The sequence below is a fragment of the Myotis daubentonii genome, chromosome X (assembly GCF_963259705.1).
Source record: "Myotis daubentonii chromosome X, mMyoDau2.1, whole genome shotgun sequence".
NCBI lineage: Eukaryota > Metazoa > Chordata > Mammalia > Chiroptera > Vespertilionidae > Myotis > Myotis daubentonii.
The window spans coordinates 14,722,129-14,741,514 of record NC_081861.1 but is presented as its reverse complement, the minus strand read 5'-3'; the positions used below and the strand labels follow the sequence as shown (position 1 = coordinate 14,741,514).

At 42.6% G+C, this 19,386-nt stretch overlaps 1 protein-coding gene across 1 annotated transcript in view; it reads left to right on the top strand.

Moving 5' to 3' along the window:
* The window catches only part of LOC132223284 (transmembrane protein 185A-like), a 35,264-nt gene extending 21,658 nt beyond the window's left edge, over positions 1-13,606 (top strand). The window contains exons 2-4 of the mRNA XM_059678504.1: positions 3,039-3,215; positions 5,329-5,536; positions 12,999-13,606. Of these exons, the coding sequence (XP_059534487.1) occupies positions 3,039-3,215; positions 5,329-5,536; positions 12,999-13,106 (493 nt within the window). The 3' untranslated portion in view covers positions 13,107-13,606. The remainder of the gene's footprint in view (positions 1-3,038; positions 3,216-5,328; positions 5,537-12,998) is intronic.
* Positions 13,607-19,386: the final 5,780 nt, after the last annotated feature.

Here is a 19,386-nt window from a genome sequence, read left to right as displayed (position 1 = left end):
TATGATAGGAATAGTACCATGGATTATTCAGGTGGACCCAGTCTAGTTACATGAGCTCTTAAAAGCAAAGAACTTTCTTAAGAAGCAGGAGCAATATGGCAGAAGGAAATATCAGAATAATTCCAAGCATGAGAAAGATTATTTAAAAAGTATTCTTATTGATTTCAGAGAGAAAGGGACAGGGACAGAGGGATAGAAAAATCAATGATGAGAGAGAATCATTGATTGGCTGCCTCCTGCATACCTCACACTGGGGATTGAGCCAGCAACCCGGGCAAGTGCCCTGACCAGGAATTGAACCGTGACCTCCTGGTTCATAGGTTGATGCTCACCTACTGAGCCATGCTGGCCTGACAAGCATGAGAAAGATTTGATATGCTGCTGGTTTTAAGATGTAAAGGCCTATGTACAGGAATCAGAGGGAGAGAGACCTCTAGAACACAAGAGTGGCCCCCACCTGACAACTAGCAAAGAACCTTGGATCTCAGTACTACACCCACAAGAAACCAGATTGCCAACAACGTGAATGAAGGAGATCCTTCCCAGAGTCCCCTGATAAGAGCCCAGCCAACTGGCATCTTGGTTTCAGCCTTATGAGGCTCTGAGCAGAGAAACCAATGAAGCCTGTCTGGACTTCTGACATACACAACTGTGAGATAATAAAATTGTATTATTTTAAGCTTCTATTTGTGGTAATTTGTTACAGCAGCAATAGAATACTAAAACAGATATTAATGTTGTTCACTCTAACTTTCTTTTGGTTAGTGTTTGCTTGGTATAACTTTTTTCTGTTTTTTTTTTTTTTTTTTTTTTTTTTTAGTCTATATGTGACTTTATAGATAAAGTGTGTTTCTTATTGATAGCTTACAGTTGTCTTGCTTTTTCAGTTCAATCTGACAGTCTTTGACTTTTAATTGTTATTTACATCATTTACATTTAATGTAATTGCTCATTGGGTTGGGTTTTAATTACTACTTTCTGCTACAGCCTAGAAACTGCCTCTAGACAGTAAGCTGGGACAATAATAGAGTTTGTTTATCTTCTTTGTTTTCTGTCTTTCCTTCTGCCATCAAGGTCCTTCACTGTCTGTTGTCCAGTATCTGAAAACTGTTTTTTCTTATATTTTGCCTAGTTTCTTGTTTAAGGTGGGAAGGAAAACCCCATACCTCTTATTACATAAAAAATAGAAGTCCTCAACAATGTAATTTCTAATTAATATTTTAAGGATATACTCCTCAGGAAGTTCCTTTGATATGGAAAAAGAGAAAAAGAGAGAGATAAATTTATTCAGTCATTAAAAGTATAACACATGTACTAAAATGTTACTGTATATGAACATGACAGAAGGCAGCCTTTTAATTTATTTTTAAATTAAATGAAATCTTTATTGTTGAAAGTATTACAAGTGCCCCCTTTTTCCTTCATTGACTACTTCTAGCCTGCCCTTGCCCCCGACCCCAGACCTTCACCACCCTATTGTCTATGTACATGGGTTATGCATTTATGAGTTGGTAGCCTTTTTAAAAATAGAATTGCCGGGGTCCAACCCCTGCAGGTCCAGGGGTTCCCAAAGGCGTAGACGGAGTCGGCGAAGAAGGAATGACACGGAGACAGCGTTCAGTTGATCAGCAGCCTAGCCAGGATCTCCAGCCAAGTTCTGGTCTCGATCTCCAGAGAGGTTCTGCTTAGGATCTCCAGCCAGGTTCTGTCCAGGTTCTCCAGGCAGGTCCAGTCACCAGGTTCTCGTCAGGCTCTCCTGCCAATCTCCGCAGTCAGGTTCAGTCCAGGATCCCCTGCCATGCTCTCTCGCCAGGCTCCGCCTCCAGGCTCCGAGGCCAGTCCCTGTCCAGGATCCTCCGGCATGCTCTCACCAGCGAAGTTCTTCTGTCCCTAGAGAACGTTCTGTGTAGGTTCTGTGCCTAGGCTCTGTCTCTTTTGGTCCTGTCTTCCAAGCCCTGTCTCCTAAGTTCTGTCTCTGAAGTTCTGTCTTGTTACATCTGTATTTATACCAGTTGATTCAATCCTATCAATCTCTATTACAAAGGTTAGGGCGTTTCTTATCTCCATTCCAGGGAGTAAAGATTATGTAGCTTAAGCATGATTGTTTGTAGTGATTAACTACCCGCCTGGCACTTAGTTAAGGAGTTTCATCCCCTCCCTGACTTCAGGGAAAAATTCCTACCTGGGGAAACAACCTTTCTCGGAGAGGTGACCTTGGTTAAAACACACAGCGCTAAGGGGAGCAAACATATTAAGAACCGTATGCCATATATGCCAGGTCCCTTGAAACAGCAAGCATGGACCGGCTCCCGGCAAATTCCCCCTTTTTTATTTTTTAAAGGCAGGCATTAAAAGAAAAACCTGAAATGCTCTCTTGTATCCATTTTAAGAGTAGGATTGGCGCTTTCCGCTACTACCTGAATCCTGATCTATCACCCCAGGGAGAGCTTGCCATTCCTGCACTTTCCCGGGGTGGAAAGGCTGCAGTGGGGTTAAGGATAATGCTCCTTGGGCCTACCTCGTCCCATGCCTTCAAAGAATTAGTCTTTGACAGAACTTGACCATTCCTAAACATGTCATTCTTTCCCAGTCTCTGTGTCTTGGTATGCCTAGTTCCTTTGTCTTGGAATGCTTCCTAATTTCACATTCTTTCCTGCCTGGCAGCTTTCCACGTATCCTCAGGAACCAGTTCCAGCGTCATCACCCCTGCTTCCCAGTGCCCATATTTTTTCTTGTGGGCTCCCATCACACCCTGCTCCATAGCACCATTATGGCACATATCATGCTGTATTACAATTATATGTTTCTGTATGGACTCCCTCTTACAGGAAGCCCTGGAAATGGAACTGATTTTAGTCTTCTTTATATTTTTCTTATCTCTTAACATAGTATGTCTTCTACATAGAACTTTTCAATAAATGATTGTGGAATTAGTGATTCTTTTCATGTGCTAAAAAATACTGCTGTTATTATTCCCCATTTTAGTATTAGATATTTGTAAATGTGAATCATCTTTAATAATTTTACTTTTCTCCTAGTAAATTCCTCATCTATGCATGTCTGCTGCTATTCTCTGTGCTACTGGCCCTTCGTCTGGATGGCATCATTCAGTGGAGTTACTGGGCTGTCTTTGCACCAATATGGCTGTGGAAGTTAATGGTCATTGTTGGAGCCTCCGTTGGAACTGGAGTCTGGGCACGAAATCCCCAGTATCGGTAATACTGCTTTATAAAACTCATCGGTCTCTATCCTGAGGGAGCAATATTTTGTTTTTCACTTTGAATAAAGTAAAGACTATTTTATTTTCTCCCTAGTCAATGTTTTATTAGAACTATTACACAAGCACACTGAGTTCTAGTCTTAAGTTTTTAAAAATTAAGGTATTCAACATGCATTTTTCTTGCAAAAGCAGTGTTATTTTGGGTGGTTCATTTCCTACCTAGCCTACAAAAGTCTATGTGATCTAAAGTTCACGCCACATATAGAACTGTTATAGCCATGCTTGACTAGGAAGTGTGAAACCACCATATTTGTAGGAGCAGTTCTACAAACCAACGTTCTAGCTCTGATCATCAGGGGTATATCCTTCTCCAATTCAGTCATGGAACTGGGGCTCTCCTTGTTCAATCTCTTAGTCCAGGGGTTTTAGGACTGTAATCAATGTGGAGGAGGTAGTTTGGCCAGGAAACAGTGAGTCCCTGGAGAGATGAGGCCCAGATGCTGTGCAGGAGAGCAGAACCTTTGGGGGCTGGGCAGGTGTGTGACCTTTACCTTCAGGTCTTCTGTGCCTTTTTCTTCTTGGATGGCTCAGCTGATTCAAGTGCCTGGACTTGACTCACTCCAACGTGTAGCCTGCTGGGGCCTGTTAGAGTCTCTCTTTACTCCTTTGTAGATACTGGAACTTCAGAAAGGATGAAAAGGAGGAATTGAGAGGAGGGCTATTCTGAACCTCAGCAGGATGGTGTGAAGTGAAGGAATGCCGTGTAGGGGAAGAACACATGCAGCTGCTAGTGTGAGAAAAGTGTAGACATTGTGACATCTCAACTTGTTTAATTCTTGGTTATTGACATTAAAATAAGCTTTAGATTATATAAAACATGTTGCCACATACATGTCCAAGAACTTAAACATAGCCACACAAAGAGCCTTGGTAGATGGGGAACATTCAAGTGTAGTTGTTTTAATGTTATTGGGGTCGGGGTTTTTTCCAGATTATTTGTGTGGCTGCAATTTTTTTTCTAACGAGATACTTTCCAATATCTATATTTACTACTACAAAAATAAAAAGTTAAATCACCGAACATGTTGGGTTCCACTAATTGATATTTAGAAACTATTTGAGCTTTTCCATCTTCATTCAATTTAATATTTTTAGAGGAAGGATATGAATTGTATGTGTGTAGTTTAATGTACTCAGTATACAGATGTGGTCGTTCTATTGTCAACAGTAGTCAAGGAAACATTGTTGGGTCTTATAGAAATAACTTTATTTTCTCTGTGTCCTAAACTCAGTTGTATTTATCATCATCAAGATACTTCATAAATGTTCATCCATATTTTGAATGAAACATTGTAGTCCTTCCAAATGTATTATGAAGCATTTTCCTGATTAGTGGCCTTATTATTTTTCTGTTGTTCATCTGGTAAGTTCATGCATGATATTTAGACAGCTAATTAAACTGATTTTGTTTAAGAACAGTTTTAACTCTTTTGCTCTTCTCTCTTTCATCTGCAGGTGTTAATTCATCCTATTGGAATAGAAAGGAAAATAAAAAGGCATTAATACTTTTTACTTGCATTTTAAAATAGCACCTAACCATAGTTAATGTATTTTCTTGAAATATAACCCACATTTGTTCATAAAGCTAGAGTTGTTTTTATAGCATTGCATGAAATGTGATGTACATGATTTTTAATTCATTAAGAAATGAGAATCATAAAATTTAAGGAATATTTGTCAGTTTTTAGCAATAGACGCAATCAGCTTGAATAATCTTGCAAGTAGTTTAAAATTATGAATAAAAGTGTTTTGTGCCTTGTCAGGGAAATAATAACTGTGCTGTTACTTCTGATAATATCCTTATATAGTTAAAACTTTAAGTCTGGTTTGGTTATAATGTTTATTTCTTATGCAGCAATTCTATTTTTGAAAGATCGACTATTAAATATCAAGTTTAAGTTAGCTTTCTGCCTGATATTTCCTTTGCTTTTTGTCCAATTTACAAATACAACTTACATTATCAACATAAGTTGGTATTTTCCCTGGAATACTTGCTTATTATGGAGACTCTGAACTGAGGGTGTTCTTCTTCTTCTGTCCCTTTTTAGAGCAGAAGGAGAAACATGTGTGGAATTTAAAGCCATGCTAATTGCAGTGGGCATCCACTTACTCCTGTTGATGTTTGAAGTGCTGGTCTGTGACAGGATTGAGCGAGGCAGCCATTTCTGGCTTCTGGTCTTCATGCCCCTGTTCTTTGTTTCCCCGGTGTCTGTTGCAGCTTGTGTTTGGGGCTTTCGACATGACAGGTCACTGGAGGTAAGATTTCTTATATTTAAGAATGATTAGTTATTGTAATGTAAATTTTTACCCTTTGTTAGGGAGAGATTGATCATTAACTCTAGATCCCAGTATATTAGGAAACAAAAGACCAGGGAAATAATCACATTGTATTTTCTTGAATTAAAACACTGATTTTTCACCCAGGTCATTAGCTTTCATCCAGCTTTGCCTATCTACCTGTTTTAGTCAGGCTTCTCATGAGAAACAAAACCAATAGGATAGATTTAGATGTAGTTGTAGCTATAAATATAAATATAAGTAAACTAGAGGCCCGCTGCACAAAAATTTGTGCACTGGCGAGGGGGGGGGGTGTCTCTCAGCCCCACTTGTGCCCTCCCATAGTCTGGGACCCCTCTGGAGATAACGACCTGCTTACTTAGGCCCCCTCCCGGGTGGCAGAGGGCAGGCCCAATCCCTAGGTGGACCCCCTGGTCGGGCTCAGAGCAGGGCCAATTGGGGAGTTGGGGTGCCACACCCTGTCATGCACAGAGCTGGGCAGATCAAGAGGTTGCGATGCCACTCCCAGTCACGCTCAGGGTAGGGCCGATTAGGGGGTTGGGGCACAGCCCCCTGTCACACTCAAGGCAGGGTCGATGTGGAGGTTGTGGCGCCACCCCCTGCCACACACAGCAGGGCCGATCAGGGGGTTGGGGCGCTGCCCCCTGTCACGCACAGAGCAGGGCAAATCAGGGGATTGGGGCGCTGACCCCTGTCACGCACAGAGCAGGGCCGATCGGGGGTTGGGGAGCTCCCCCCGTCACACACAGAGCAGGGCCGATCGGGGGTTGGGGAGCTCCCCCCGTCACACACAGAGCAGGGCCGATCGGGGGTTGGGGCACCACCCCCTATCACCCACAGAGCAGGGCCGATCAGGGGGTTGGGGCACTCCCCCCTGTCACACTCAGGGCAGGGCCGATGGGGAGGTTGCAGCTCTACCCCGTCACACACAGAGCAGGGCCCATAGGGGGGTTGGGGCGCCGCACCCTGTCACACACAGAGCAGGGCTGATCAGGGGGTTGGGGAGCTCCATCCTATCAGGCACAGAGCAGGGCCGATCAGGGGGTTGGGGTGCCTTCCCCTGTCACAAACAGAGCAGGGTGGATAGGGAGGTTGTGGCCCCGCCCCCTGTCACACACAGAGCCACAGGGCGATCAGGGGGTTTGGGCACTGCCCCCTGTCATGCTGCTCCAGGGGCCAGGAGGCCTCGCGCGGCTCCGCTGATCCTGGTGCTGGGAGGCCTCGTGGCTCTGCTTGACACCAGGGCAGTGAGGCCTCACTGCTCAGCTGATCCTGGTGCTAGGAGGCCTTGCTGCTCCGCTGATCCTGGTGCTGGGAGGCCTCGCGGCTCCACTGATCCCTGGGCATAAGGCCTCGCGGCTCCACTGATCCCAGTGCCGGGAGGCATATTAACCTTTTACTATATAGGATAGAGGCCTTTTGCACGTGTGGGGGCCGGCTGGTTTGCCCTGAAGGGTGTTCCGGATCAGGGTGGGTGTCCCCACTGGGGTGTCTGGCCAGCCTGGATGAGGGGATGATGGCTGTTTGTAGCTGGTCGCACCCCCTTCAGGGTGGGGGTCCCGCTTGGGTGCCTGGCCAGTCTAGGTGAGGGGCTGAGGACCCTTTTCAGGCTGGCGGGTTACTGAAGCTCCCAACCTCTCCTTTTTCTCTTTTCCTTTTTTATTCTGGGATTTATTTACCTTCTATGGCTATCACTGGAACTGAGAGCCAGCTTTAGCTCTGAGGCTCGGCTCCAGCTCTGAGACCTCGGCTGCTGATCTGGGTTTGTTTGGGTTCTATATTTGAAACACTGTTTCAGCTCCAGCTCTGAGGCCCAGCTGGCTGAAAGCAGGTTCCTGTGTGTTTAGCTTCTATAATTGCAACATTCTTTCTTAGAGTGCAAGCTCAGAGGCTGGCAGCGGCAGGCAGGGAACCTTGGCTTCCTCCATCACTGGAGCAAGCAAGCCTCCTGTTTGCTTCAGCTGCTTGGCTGCCGGCCACCATCTTGGTTGGCAGTTAATTTGCATATCTCGCTGATTAGCCAATGGGAAGCGTAGCGAAGTTACGGTTAATTACCATGTTTCTCTATTATTAGATAGGAAGATTTATTTTAAGGACTCATTCAGGGCAGGATCAGGATCACATTTCAGTTCATATTAACCAAATTGCTTAGAAGCTGTGGGTCCGAAGCCCTATACAGATTGGTTCAGGGGAGAATTGGACACTATGGACACTTTGTTTTGAGCTTTGTGGGTAAAAAGTGGAAGAAGGAGATGGCAGTTGTGTTGGAAGGAGCCTGGAGAGTGGCTTACTTAGGATGTGTGAACCTGGAGAAGAAGGTTCCTATGGAGAGGGAGAGTGATGGAATGTGGTTCTGTGACAAATAGAGGTAACAGGACCCTAATCACCAGGAAGAGCTTGATCTTGAACATGGAGTGATTCCTCTGGTGCTGGGTGGACTGTGGAGGCAGAGTACCCCTGAAGGCCAACTTTTACCCTCTACTTACTTCCCCAAGATGGACCAATCCAGTCACTTCTCTTCACTTCCCCCTGTGGCTGCTTGCCATCAGTATTAAAATTTCAGGAGGGTGAATGATTAAGAAAAAAAATGTCTAAAAAGACTCCTGAGGAAACAGTTATTTGAGCAAGGTTGGGAAGCTCTAAGCAAAATCTTCCTTTCTTCCCTGCAACCTGTTACCTGGCCATCTCTGCATGGCACCCCTCCACACCCCCTGTTCCCCAGGAGTCATTGGAGACTTTGTCTGTTCTCTCTCTTCCCTGACTGTCCAGTTCATCCTCTCTCCTGGGGCAGGCCAGTCATGCTTGTGCTTTAGCACTTCTCCCCTACATGTTCCTCTAAGCATTTGCTCCTGATCTCATCCATAATCTCTCTGGTAACTTTGGTCTCTCATCTGAATGAGAAAACAAAATGACAGCAGCAAAACCTTCTCAGTCCTCTGGCTATTGTGCTTTTTCCTTCCATTTGCAAAAAGGCTCCCTGAAACAATTCTGTTCTAACCTTGCACTCCCTACTCAGCTTCTGCATACCCTAAAACTGGCACTGAACACCCTCTGGTCAAATCCTCACTTCGTTTTTTTTTCTGGCCACCATCCACTCTGCAGCTCCAGACATTCCTGGTCCTTTGATCATTCGGCCACCTCTACTGCTGTTTCTTAGTGTCCTAGTCTTGGGTATTTTCTGTCCTCACTGTGTATACTTCGTCTGAATAGCATGTGTTGACTTCTTATTTCCACTGCCACTTATGTGCTGTCAGATCCTAAATTCATATTTCTAACCTCAGATTTCTCCTCTAGCTCCAGTCTCCATATCAAGCTTCACCTAAATATGTATTCTCTATATTGGTTAAAGGCACCATTCCTACCCAGTAGTACTACCTTTCTACGTTATGCCTCTCTCGTTTTGCACATTTTTCTATTACCAGAGCAAACGAAGTAAAACCAAGCTTTAAAAACCACTTGCAAAAGATTACATTAAATAAAATCACTGAGCTAAAATATTCCAGATATTGCTTATTTGGCTCAGTATTTCTCAGTGCCGGATGGGGTACACAGTTGGCCTTCTGGATAGGAAATGTTTAGTTGAACAGGAATGTCCTATGCTTTGCAGGACCTCTTCCCCTAGTCCTTGTGACATTCAGTAGTACCCCTACACAGGCCTTGCCCCTTCCCGAGGGAACAGCTGTCGCCTAGGTTGAAAAGCACCAAGTTGTTTAGAGCCTGAGAAGGAAGTTTAAGAAAACTAAAAATTTGTTACTTTGTTTCTTAAAAGTAAAAGCATATATGAGGGCTAGGAATGCATTGAGCATAAAACAGTGCTTTCCTAATGAAGAGTTAGTTATAGAAAGTCAGTTGTTCATATAGTCACACTCTTGGCATTTCTGCTACAAGAAAAAACATAATTTGGAGAGTTGATCTCCCCCTTGGTTCTTGTGTCCCAGAAGGAGGAGTACCTACATTTGCTAAGGATTGTTTGGGAATAGGCTCACACAGAGATGTGAAGGAAGAGTTAGGATTGGCCCTATGTATGTAGAGGAGGATTAGGAGATGGTATTTTCTAAGGAGAGGGAATAACAAAACATATAAAGGCAGAGGCAGGAGAAAGTCTATTATGTTGAGTGAATTATGGTGGCTCCAATATGACCGGAGCACAGTGTTGTAAGCTGCAAAGTTTTTGGAGATGAATAGTGGTAATATGTGCAAAATAATATAAATGCAAAGATGGCAAGTTTTATGTTGTATGTATTTTACCTCAAGAAAAAATATATGCCTGGAACACAAAGTGTAAAGGAAGACATTGTGGTAGTTGGGGGAAAAGAGAGGCTGCATAAAGGGATTAGGCTGAGTAGGGGCCAGATCTTCAGTCCTCAGAGCATGTGCTGAGCTACCCCAGGTTCCATAGTGAACTCACAGGGCACTATGAGGTAGTGGACATTTTTGAGGGAAAACCAGTGATAGCTGATATCTGAGGGGACACCATAAGAACTACTTAGCTCCAAGTAGTTTATGGTTTTAGTCACATTACATTTCTTTTGATAACATCACAAAAGAAGCTGATTTTTGGCTGTTTCTGTGATGAAAGGTATTAGTGTGCAAAAATTGGTATGGAGAAGAGGTAACAAGGGTGGAAATTGTTGAGAAATTGTTCAGCACCCAGCAGACACACCTCTCCCATTAGCAATTAGTTGTGCTTATTTAAGAATGATTTTGATTTATGTGAGGTTTTTTTTAAGTATATAGTCACCTTTATTATCATTCATAAATACATTAGAAATGGACCTTAAAAATGGCATGTAGGTTCTCATTGGCTTCTGCCTTCTGTTCATTAAGCTATGCAATTAGAAAGCCAGCTTTGAGGATGAAAAAGGTTAAGTATCATTTCAATTTTTTTTGCCTTAAACATTCTGAAAAGTTCCCTGGTCCTTCTAGGTCCAGGGACCATAGTGTCTTAATAGACCTACCCATGCTCAGTGCCTTCTGTAATTACTCATAAATTTCAATGGGCCACCTGGCCAATGGAACATTCTATTAGTCTACCAGTTAATATAGACCTGGAGCTATGACTGAGAATATACATTTCTGTCCTGTTCCATGTTTTTTATTCCAAAGGGCAGTTACTTATCTTCCAAAAATAGCTATCACTTTAGAGGACCTAAAAAGCATTATCATCTGCCAAAAAGGTGAGGTGGCTCCTCTTCTTTTCCCAAATAAAGTTATTTGGAATCTTGACTGAAAGCAAAAACCAGATACGCAAAGGTCTTCCCCTGAAAAGCTATGTGAGATTATTTAATGGCTACTTAGTATATAGCTACTAATTTTAGAACTAATTACTTAAATAAATGGAACTATTAGGTACTTTTTTCGGTCCAGAGCCTACAAAAGAATTTCTGAGTCACTAAATGTCCTATGAACTGAAAACTTTTGAGGAGCTCTGGCCCAAATCCAATTGCCTATAGGATATTACTTTGGTAGGCACTGGTGAGCCACTGAAGAGCAGTGAGTGCTGCAGGCAGAAGCAGAGAGTCTGGATGGGGACTGGCGGACCTTCAGGACTGAAGGCTGGGAAGCTTCTCAGAGGGCTGTTGGACTGCTTTGGAAGGTTAGGGATGAGGAGGGCCTGACTAGGCAATAGCAGTTGGGATGGAGAGCAGGCAGGGGATTCAAGAAAAGTCTGGATAGTAGAGAAGACAGGATGTGGTGACTAAAGAGAAGAATCTGGGAAAAGAAATATAGGGCGCTTTCTAGCATCATGCTTTGGGTAATTAGGCCACTGTGATACCTTACAGGGAGGTGGGAGGCTATCAAAAAGGGTGGGACAAGGTAAAGGGTAAAGATCTGGGGAACAATGAACTCAGTTTGGGACTGGCTTCATCTGAGGTGCCTCAAGGAGAGCTGGGTCCATGCCACAGCCTGGGGACTAGATTGAAAACAGAGATTACAGGACCAACCAATTGGAGGTAATGCAAACCAGGGGTGTGGATGACATTTCTCCCCAACCTCTAGGGCAGAGCAAGTGAGTGAAAACATGTGTTTGTGTCTATGTCTCTAGTGGAGAGAGAAGACCAAGTTTAAGGCTCTGGGAAGCATCACCATTTAAGGAGAGGAAAAAAGACTGAAAAGAACTGTCAGAGTACCAAGAGGTGGGCAAGACTGTGCACTGAGACCTTAGACAGGGGTGGGCAAACTTTTTGACTCGAGGGCCACAATGGGTTCTTAAACTGGACCGGAGGGCCGGAACAAAAGCATGGATGGAGTGTTTGTGTGAACTAATATAAATTCAAAGTAAACATCATTACATAAAAGGGTACGGTCTTTTTTTTTCAATAGTTTTATTCATTTCAAACGGGCCGGATCCGGCCCGCGGGCTGTAGTTTGCCCACGGCTGCCTTACAAGGAGGAAGGGGTGGTCAGCAACATCAGATGCTGCAGAGACGATCAATAAGATTTGAACTGAAGTGGTCTGATGCTGCAGAGGTTATTGGCCAACTTGATGAAAGCGGTTTTTGGGTGGTCATTGGGGTGGAGGCCAGATCACAGTGTGTAGAGCTTGGATTGGCAGGGGAGGTCATGGGGCTTAAGTATCCCTGATGTCTCATAAAATCTGATGGTCATGGGAAGAGAAAGCTAGAACTAGGAGTATATAATGGATAAAGGGAAGGGTGAGTTCCTTTGGTCTTTGGGTCCTTTTGTGTGTAATGGAAATTAGTTGAACTTGTTTCTGTGTTTCTGGGAAAGATCAGTGGAATGGGCAGAGTTAAAGATGGAGTAAAGCAGTGGTTCTCAACCTTCTGGCCCTTTAAATACAGTTCCTCATGTTGTGACCCCACCATAAAAGTATTTTCATTGCTACTTCATAACTAATGTTGCTACTGCTATGAATCATAATGTAAATATCTGATATGCAGGATGGTCTTTGGCGACCCCTGTGAAAGGGTCGTTCGACCGCCAAAGGGGTCTCGACCCAGAGTTTGAGAACCGCTGCAGTAAAGTATTTATAATTGATGTCTTAATGTGACAGGTGCTCAAGGAGCCAGAAAGAAAGGGTTAGATGCAGGACTGAGTCCTGGGTACAAGAAGGAAATACAGGGGTGGTTAGGAATAGAGGTGTTTGTGGATATGGGCAGGGAGGAAGCTTAGGGAGTCCCATAGATTTCCTTTATACTCAGGGATCCTGGAAACAAGGTCATTGCCTGGCAGAGCATAAAGAGCAGGGCAGTCTCTAAGCAGAGGGATCAAGGCAGGAAGCCAGGGGCAGGTTTCTCCTAGTCATAGCACTGCTGTGCTCTTATGTGCTGAAAATCTTCCAGTCCCAGTGCAACTTAATAAAATGTTTACTATATTGTATTTTGCATTGCCTTTTAATATGTTAGCCAAATAATTGCAGTATTTACTTTGTTTAACTGATTCTTCTCTTGACTTTTAGTTAGAAATCCTGTGTTCTGTCAACATTCTCCAGTTTATATTCATTGCCTTAAGACTGGACAAGATCATCCATTGGCCCTGGCTTGTATGTAACATTTTAAAGCTTTAAATAAACTTTTTTATTATAAAAATATTTTGTGTTCATTGTACAAAACTTAGAAAGGACAGATAAGCATACATAATAGAATAATAATAACTCATAATCTGGGAGATAAGATGTTTAGAATATTTTTTTCTTGTTTTGTGGTTTATTGTTTCATAATGATAGTTGAGAGCATACCACATGTATAATTTTGTATCTTACTTTTTTGTCTTAATGTATCATAAACATTTTCCCATGTAAATAAAAGGTCTTTAAAACCATAACTGTTAAAGTTTAATTGATGGAAAATATTCTTCAAATGCATCTACCAAACCATCCCCTTATTTCTGACTATTGAGGTTCTTACCAGTGTTTCAGCATTATAAATCATGTTGCAGCATATATTTTTGTGCATTAAAGTTTTGCCTAATTTATTCATTGTTTTCGTATGAAAGACTCCAAAAACAGTATTAGTAGACCAGCGGGTGGGAACTTTTAGAGATTTTGAAATAAAAACTGAACTGCCAATTTGCTTTTAAAAAAAGCTGTGCCAATTTATACTCCTGCCAAGGGTGAGGTCTAAGTCATGCTTGTAACTGTGGCTTCAACTAATGTGTGTTTGTTTAATATTAACTGTGCATAGATCGATAGAAGGACTGATGGATAGATACATTCACACATGCATATATATACACACACACACACACACACACACACACACACACACACACACATACACATACATGGCAAGCTATAAATTAGAGAATATACTATGGTTTCTATTATTAATGCATAGAAAAAAATGAGAATAAAGGTAGAGGAGCTCCATTGCCTCTGGGAAGTGTTCATGCCCGTGTTTCCCTCCCGCCCACCCGCCCCCATCCCCCTCTGCTTGTTGTGCATTTTTTAAAAATATATTTTTATTGATTTCAGAGAGGAAAGGAGAGGGAGAGAGAGATGGAAACGTCAATGATGAGAGAGAATCATTGATCGGCTGCCTCCTGCACACCCGCTACTGGGAATCGAGCCCACAACCCAGGCATGTGCCCTTGACTGGAATCGAACCCAGGACACTTCAGTCCACACGCCAACACTCTATCCAGTGAGCCAAACCAGCTAGGGCTGGTTGTGTATTTTTGCACATAAGACATTTTCATTTTTTTGAGGGGAGGCATAGAGCTTATTTATTTATTTTTTTTAATTTTATTTTATTGTTTAAAGTATTACAAATAGTAGTACATATGTCTCCTTTTCTTCCCCATTGACCTTCCCCAGCCTCCCCTACCCCCCAGCACATGCCCTCACCCCCCCATGACATTTTCTTAATTCACATGGTTTACCTTTAAAAGAAAAACCAAAAGAAAAAAAATTGAGAAACTATTCATTTGGCAACAGGGAAGAAAATAAGGGAACATATGTTGCCTTCACATTGATTAAAGACAAGGCTCATCATTTCTGCCCAAAGTCTTTGATAAAATATTCATAATAGAAAATATTGTCCAGGCACCCATCCTACATCTTCAGGGTACTGGATCTAGACAACAGTAATTGGGTTTCAGACTTTCTGTTGTGATATGGAGGAAACAAATTTTAGTAAGACCAAAATCTAAGTGTTAGGTAAATCAGAAGAAATAAAAAAAGAATAGGAGTTGTGAATGTTTTCTGTAGGTGAACAGAAGAATTTTTCTAGGCCCGATCCTGTGCAGGTCCCAGCAGATGAAGTAGTCCGCTTGCACATTTACCACAATGATTAAGGGAGACCAAATGAGGCTGTTAGGACCACTAATATTTCACCCACAGGGAACATGCCACTAAGTAAGAGTCTGATCACAGGGAAGAGACTGTGCATAGACTCTACAGTAAAACCTATGATCAGGAGCTCCACTCAGGAGGACTAAACAATCATACAACAACTCAGGTCATTGGTCTAAAAAATTAAAGGTAAACCCAAAGAACTGTTAGAAGAAAACATAGGAAAAAATCTTTGGGACTTGGAGTTAGGTGAAGAGTTCCTGGAAATAACACCAATAACATGGCCCATAAAAGAAGCTTGAAAGCGAAATGAAATTAATGAAAAGACAGGCCACAGGCTAAGAGAAAATATTTGCAAAGCACAGGTCTGACCAAGAATTTGTATCCAAAATTTCTAAAGAACTATTAAAACTTAAAAAAAATAAAAACCAAACAACCTAATTTAAAAATTTATAAAACACTTGAACAGAACATTCACAAAAAAGATATGCATATACTGAATGAGCATGTGGAAAGGACACTGTTGCCCATTAGGGAAAGGTAATAAAAACCAGGATGAGGTACCACAACACACACATATCAGAATGGCAAAGGTAACACAATTATCAAGTGCAGAGAGACATGGACACTCACACATTACTGGGTGGGAATGCCTAATTGTATAGGCACTCTGGAAAACGGTTTGACAACTTCTTATAAAGTTAAACATGGAGTTACCGTGTGACTCAGCAGTGCCAACCCTGGGTATTTCCCCCAGGGAAGTGAAAATATATAGCCACACAAAAACCCATGCACAAGTGTTTATAGCAGCTATATTTGGGATAGGCAAAAGTAGGAAAATACCCAAATCTTCCATGAGTGACTGGATGAACAGACTGTGGTATATCCATCCAGTGGAACACAACTCAGCAATGAAAAGGAACGACCTGTTGATACACTCAACAACTTGGATGAATTTCAAAGACATTCCACTGATTGAAAGAAGGGAATCTCAGAGTATGACATGCTATATGCTAATCTGTAGCATGTTTTTGAAAAGACAAAAGTGTAGTGATAGAGAACAGTTCGGTGGTTGCCAGGGTTTATGGGTAGGGTAAGGAGGTGACACAGTGAGGGGACAGCATGAGGGAGTTTTGTGGGGTCAAGGAGCTATCCTGTATTCTACATGTGCATGCATGAAAAGTCATAGAATGTACACCAAAGAAAACAAGTTTACTGTTTGATAACACAAGATAGAGGGCTAACAGACATGTCCAAGGGGGCAGTACAAGCAGAGGAGAGATCATGAAGCCCCCACCACCCCCAAGAACTTAGCCTGTGGGCTTGTATGGGTATTAAACAAGGTCTTTGTGGTATGGCAGCAACAGACACAGAACCCATGTGGAAGAGGAGGCAGGGACCAGGTAGCAGAGTCCTCACAGCATCAATGTGCAATTTTGCAGAGGACCTGTGCACCCTGGGCAGCTGAAGCTTCTAGGGCACACATTCCCCAGTCTTTGGCTAAAGTACCTCTATGTTGTAAGTTGGTGGTCTAGTTTCATTTTTTTAATCTATCTGTCCAATTTTCCCAACACCATTTATTGAAGTGACTCTCTTGACTCCATTAAATGCTCTTGCCTCCTTTGTCAAATATTAATTGAGTGTAATGGCTTGGGTTGATTTCTGGGTTCTCTGTTCTGTTCCATTGATCTATATGCCTCTTTTGGCAGTACCAACCTGTTTTACTTATGGTGGCTTTGTAGTATAATTTGAAATCTGGTATTGTGATTGCTCCAACTTTGCTTTTCTTTCTCAAAATTGCTGCAGCTATTCAGGGTCTTTTTTGATTCCATATAAATTTTTGGAGTATTTGTTCCAGTTCTGCGAAATATGCCATTGCTATTTTAATAGGGATTGCATTGAATCTGCACATTGCCTTGGATAGTAGGGGCATTTTAATGATGTTGATTTTACCAATCCATGAACATGGGATATTCTTCCACTTGTTTATATCTTCTTCTATCTCTTTTTTTTCAATGTCCTGTAGTTTTCTGAGTACAGGTCTTTTACAACTCCTTAGTTAAGTTTATTCCTATGTATCTTAATTTTTTTGTTGCAAGGGAAATGGGATTGGTTTTTTTTTCCATTTGAATTTTTTTTTTAAATAAAACTTTATTGTTCAGATTATTACAGTTGTTCCTCTTTTTCCCCCATAGCTCCCCTCCACCTGGCTCCCACCCCACACTCTGCCCTTACACCCCCCCCCACTGTCCTCATCCATAGGTGTACAATTTTTGTCCAGTCTCTTTCCGCACCTCCACACCCCTTTATCCCCTTAGAATAGTCCGTCTACTCCCTTTCTATGCCCCTGATTCTATTATAGTCACAAGTTTATTCTGTTCATCAGATTATTTATTCAGTTGATTTTTAGACTCACTTGTTGATAGATGTGTATTTGTTGTTCATAATTTGTATCTTTACCTTTTTCTTCTTCTTCCTCTTCTTAAAGAATACCTTTCAGCATTTCATATAATACTGGTTTTGTGGTGATGAAGTCCTTTAACTTTTTCTTATCTGTGAAGCTCTTTATCTGACCTTCAATTCTGAATGATAGCTTTGCTGGGTAAAGTAATCTTGGTTGTAGGTTCTTGGTATTCATCACTTTGAATATTTCTTGCCAATCCCTTCTGGCCTGCATAGTTTCTGTTGAGAAATCAGCTGACAGTCATATGGGTACTCCCTTGTAGGTAACTGACTGTTCTTCCCTTGCTGCTTTTAAGATTCTCTCCTTGTCTTTTGCTCTTGGCATTTTAATTATGATGTGTCTTGGTGTGGTCCTCTTTGGATTCCTTTTGTTTGGGGTTCTCTGTGCTTCCTGGACTTGTAAGTCTATTTCTTTCACCAGGTGGGGGAAGTTTTCTGTCATTATTTCTTCAAATAGGTTTTCAATATCTTGCTCTCTCTCTTCTTCTGGCACTCCCATAATTTGGATGTTGATATGCTTGAAGCTGCCCCAGAGGCTCCTTACACTATCTTCGTATATTTGGATTCTTTTTTCTTTTCTTTTTCTGGTTGGGTGGTTTTTGCTTCTTTGTATTTCAAAACTTTGACTTGATTCTTGTGATCCTCTAGTCTGCTGTTGGAACTCTGTATAATATTCTTTATTTCAGTCAGTGTATGCTTAATTTCTAGTTGATCCTTTTTCCTAACCTCGAGCTTCTCACTAGATTTCTTGATGGTCTCACTTAGTTTATCGGCGGTTTCTAGAAAATTCTTGAAAAACCTTAAAAGTGTGGTTTTGAACTCCATATCCAGTAGTTTGCTTTCCTCCATTTCTGTCATTTGTCACCTGTTTCTTTTTCTCCACATTTTTTATGTTTCCCTGTGTTGATAGAGTGGCTTCCTGTGCTAGGTGTCCTATAGGGCCCAGTGGCTCAGCCTCCCCAATTACCTGAGGTGGACACTCTTGGTGCACTCCTTTGTGGGCTTGTGCACAGTCTTGTTGTAGTTAAGCCTTGATTGTTGTAGGTATCACTGCAAGGAATTGACCTCCAGGCCAATTGGCTGTGAGAATCAGCTGTGTCTGCAGTGGGAGAACTTCTGTGCTGGAGACACCCTTCTGGGGCAAGACTTGCTTCAGTGGGGCTTTGGTGCACACTGAGTCTGCCCCCTGAGTGTGTCCGTCATGGATCTGAGGAGTTGTAATCTGGATAGTCCCACTCTGACCACTGGGTACACTGGCTCTTGGATCTCTAAGGAGGTGCTAATTTAGCCTCTGCCTAAAGCTACCCAGCAGGAGCTATGGAGAGATATGCAGATTCCTCTTCTTTGTCTGGGGTTTGGAGGTGCCCAGATGAGGCCCAGCTGTGAAGCAATGCAAGTGCTGTGGGGCCTTGGGCCTTCTTTTGGAAGTTTTGGGTCTCTCTGACCCAGCTGCAGTCTGTTAGGTAATTTTCAGATTGCAAAGGGCCAGGCCTTTCATATGCAAAAGCCCCTGTGCACAGCTTGGGTGGGGTCTCAGGGGATCAACAGGGCGGAGCAAGCAGCTATGACTGCTCCTCAGTCCTACCCTAAGAGGCCCCAAGTCTCAGTGTCCCAGTAATCGCTGCAAGCACCTCTGAAAGAAAGCCGACCAATGCCAGACAGTCCAGTTTCTCCCCGTATGAGTTTGTGTCCCCAGAGACTCACCCGGAAATGGAGTCAGGGCCGTCGGGAGCTTGTGCCTCCCTCCCGATTGCAAAAGACACCGGTGTCCTCCGTTGCCAGCCCCTTTCCACATGCACTCAAGCCTCCGTACCTCTGCACTTTCCTTCTGCACTTCCTCTGAGTCGGTGTGCATTTCTCTTTCCTTCTCATTGTAGAATTTCCATTCAGCCAGTCTTCCTGTGGTTCTGGATGATGTCTGTTTTGTCTTTTAGTTGTATTTTTGAAGTTGTTGTGCAAGGCAGCCATTTCCGGTATTTACCTCTGGGATTATTTTTTAGTTTCTTTTTCTGAGAATTCATTGTTAGTGTATAAAAAAGCCATCAGTTTTTGGGTTCTTGACTTTGTATCCTGTTACATAGCCAAATTAATT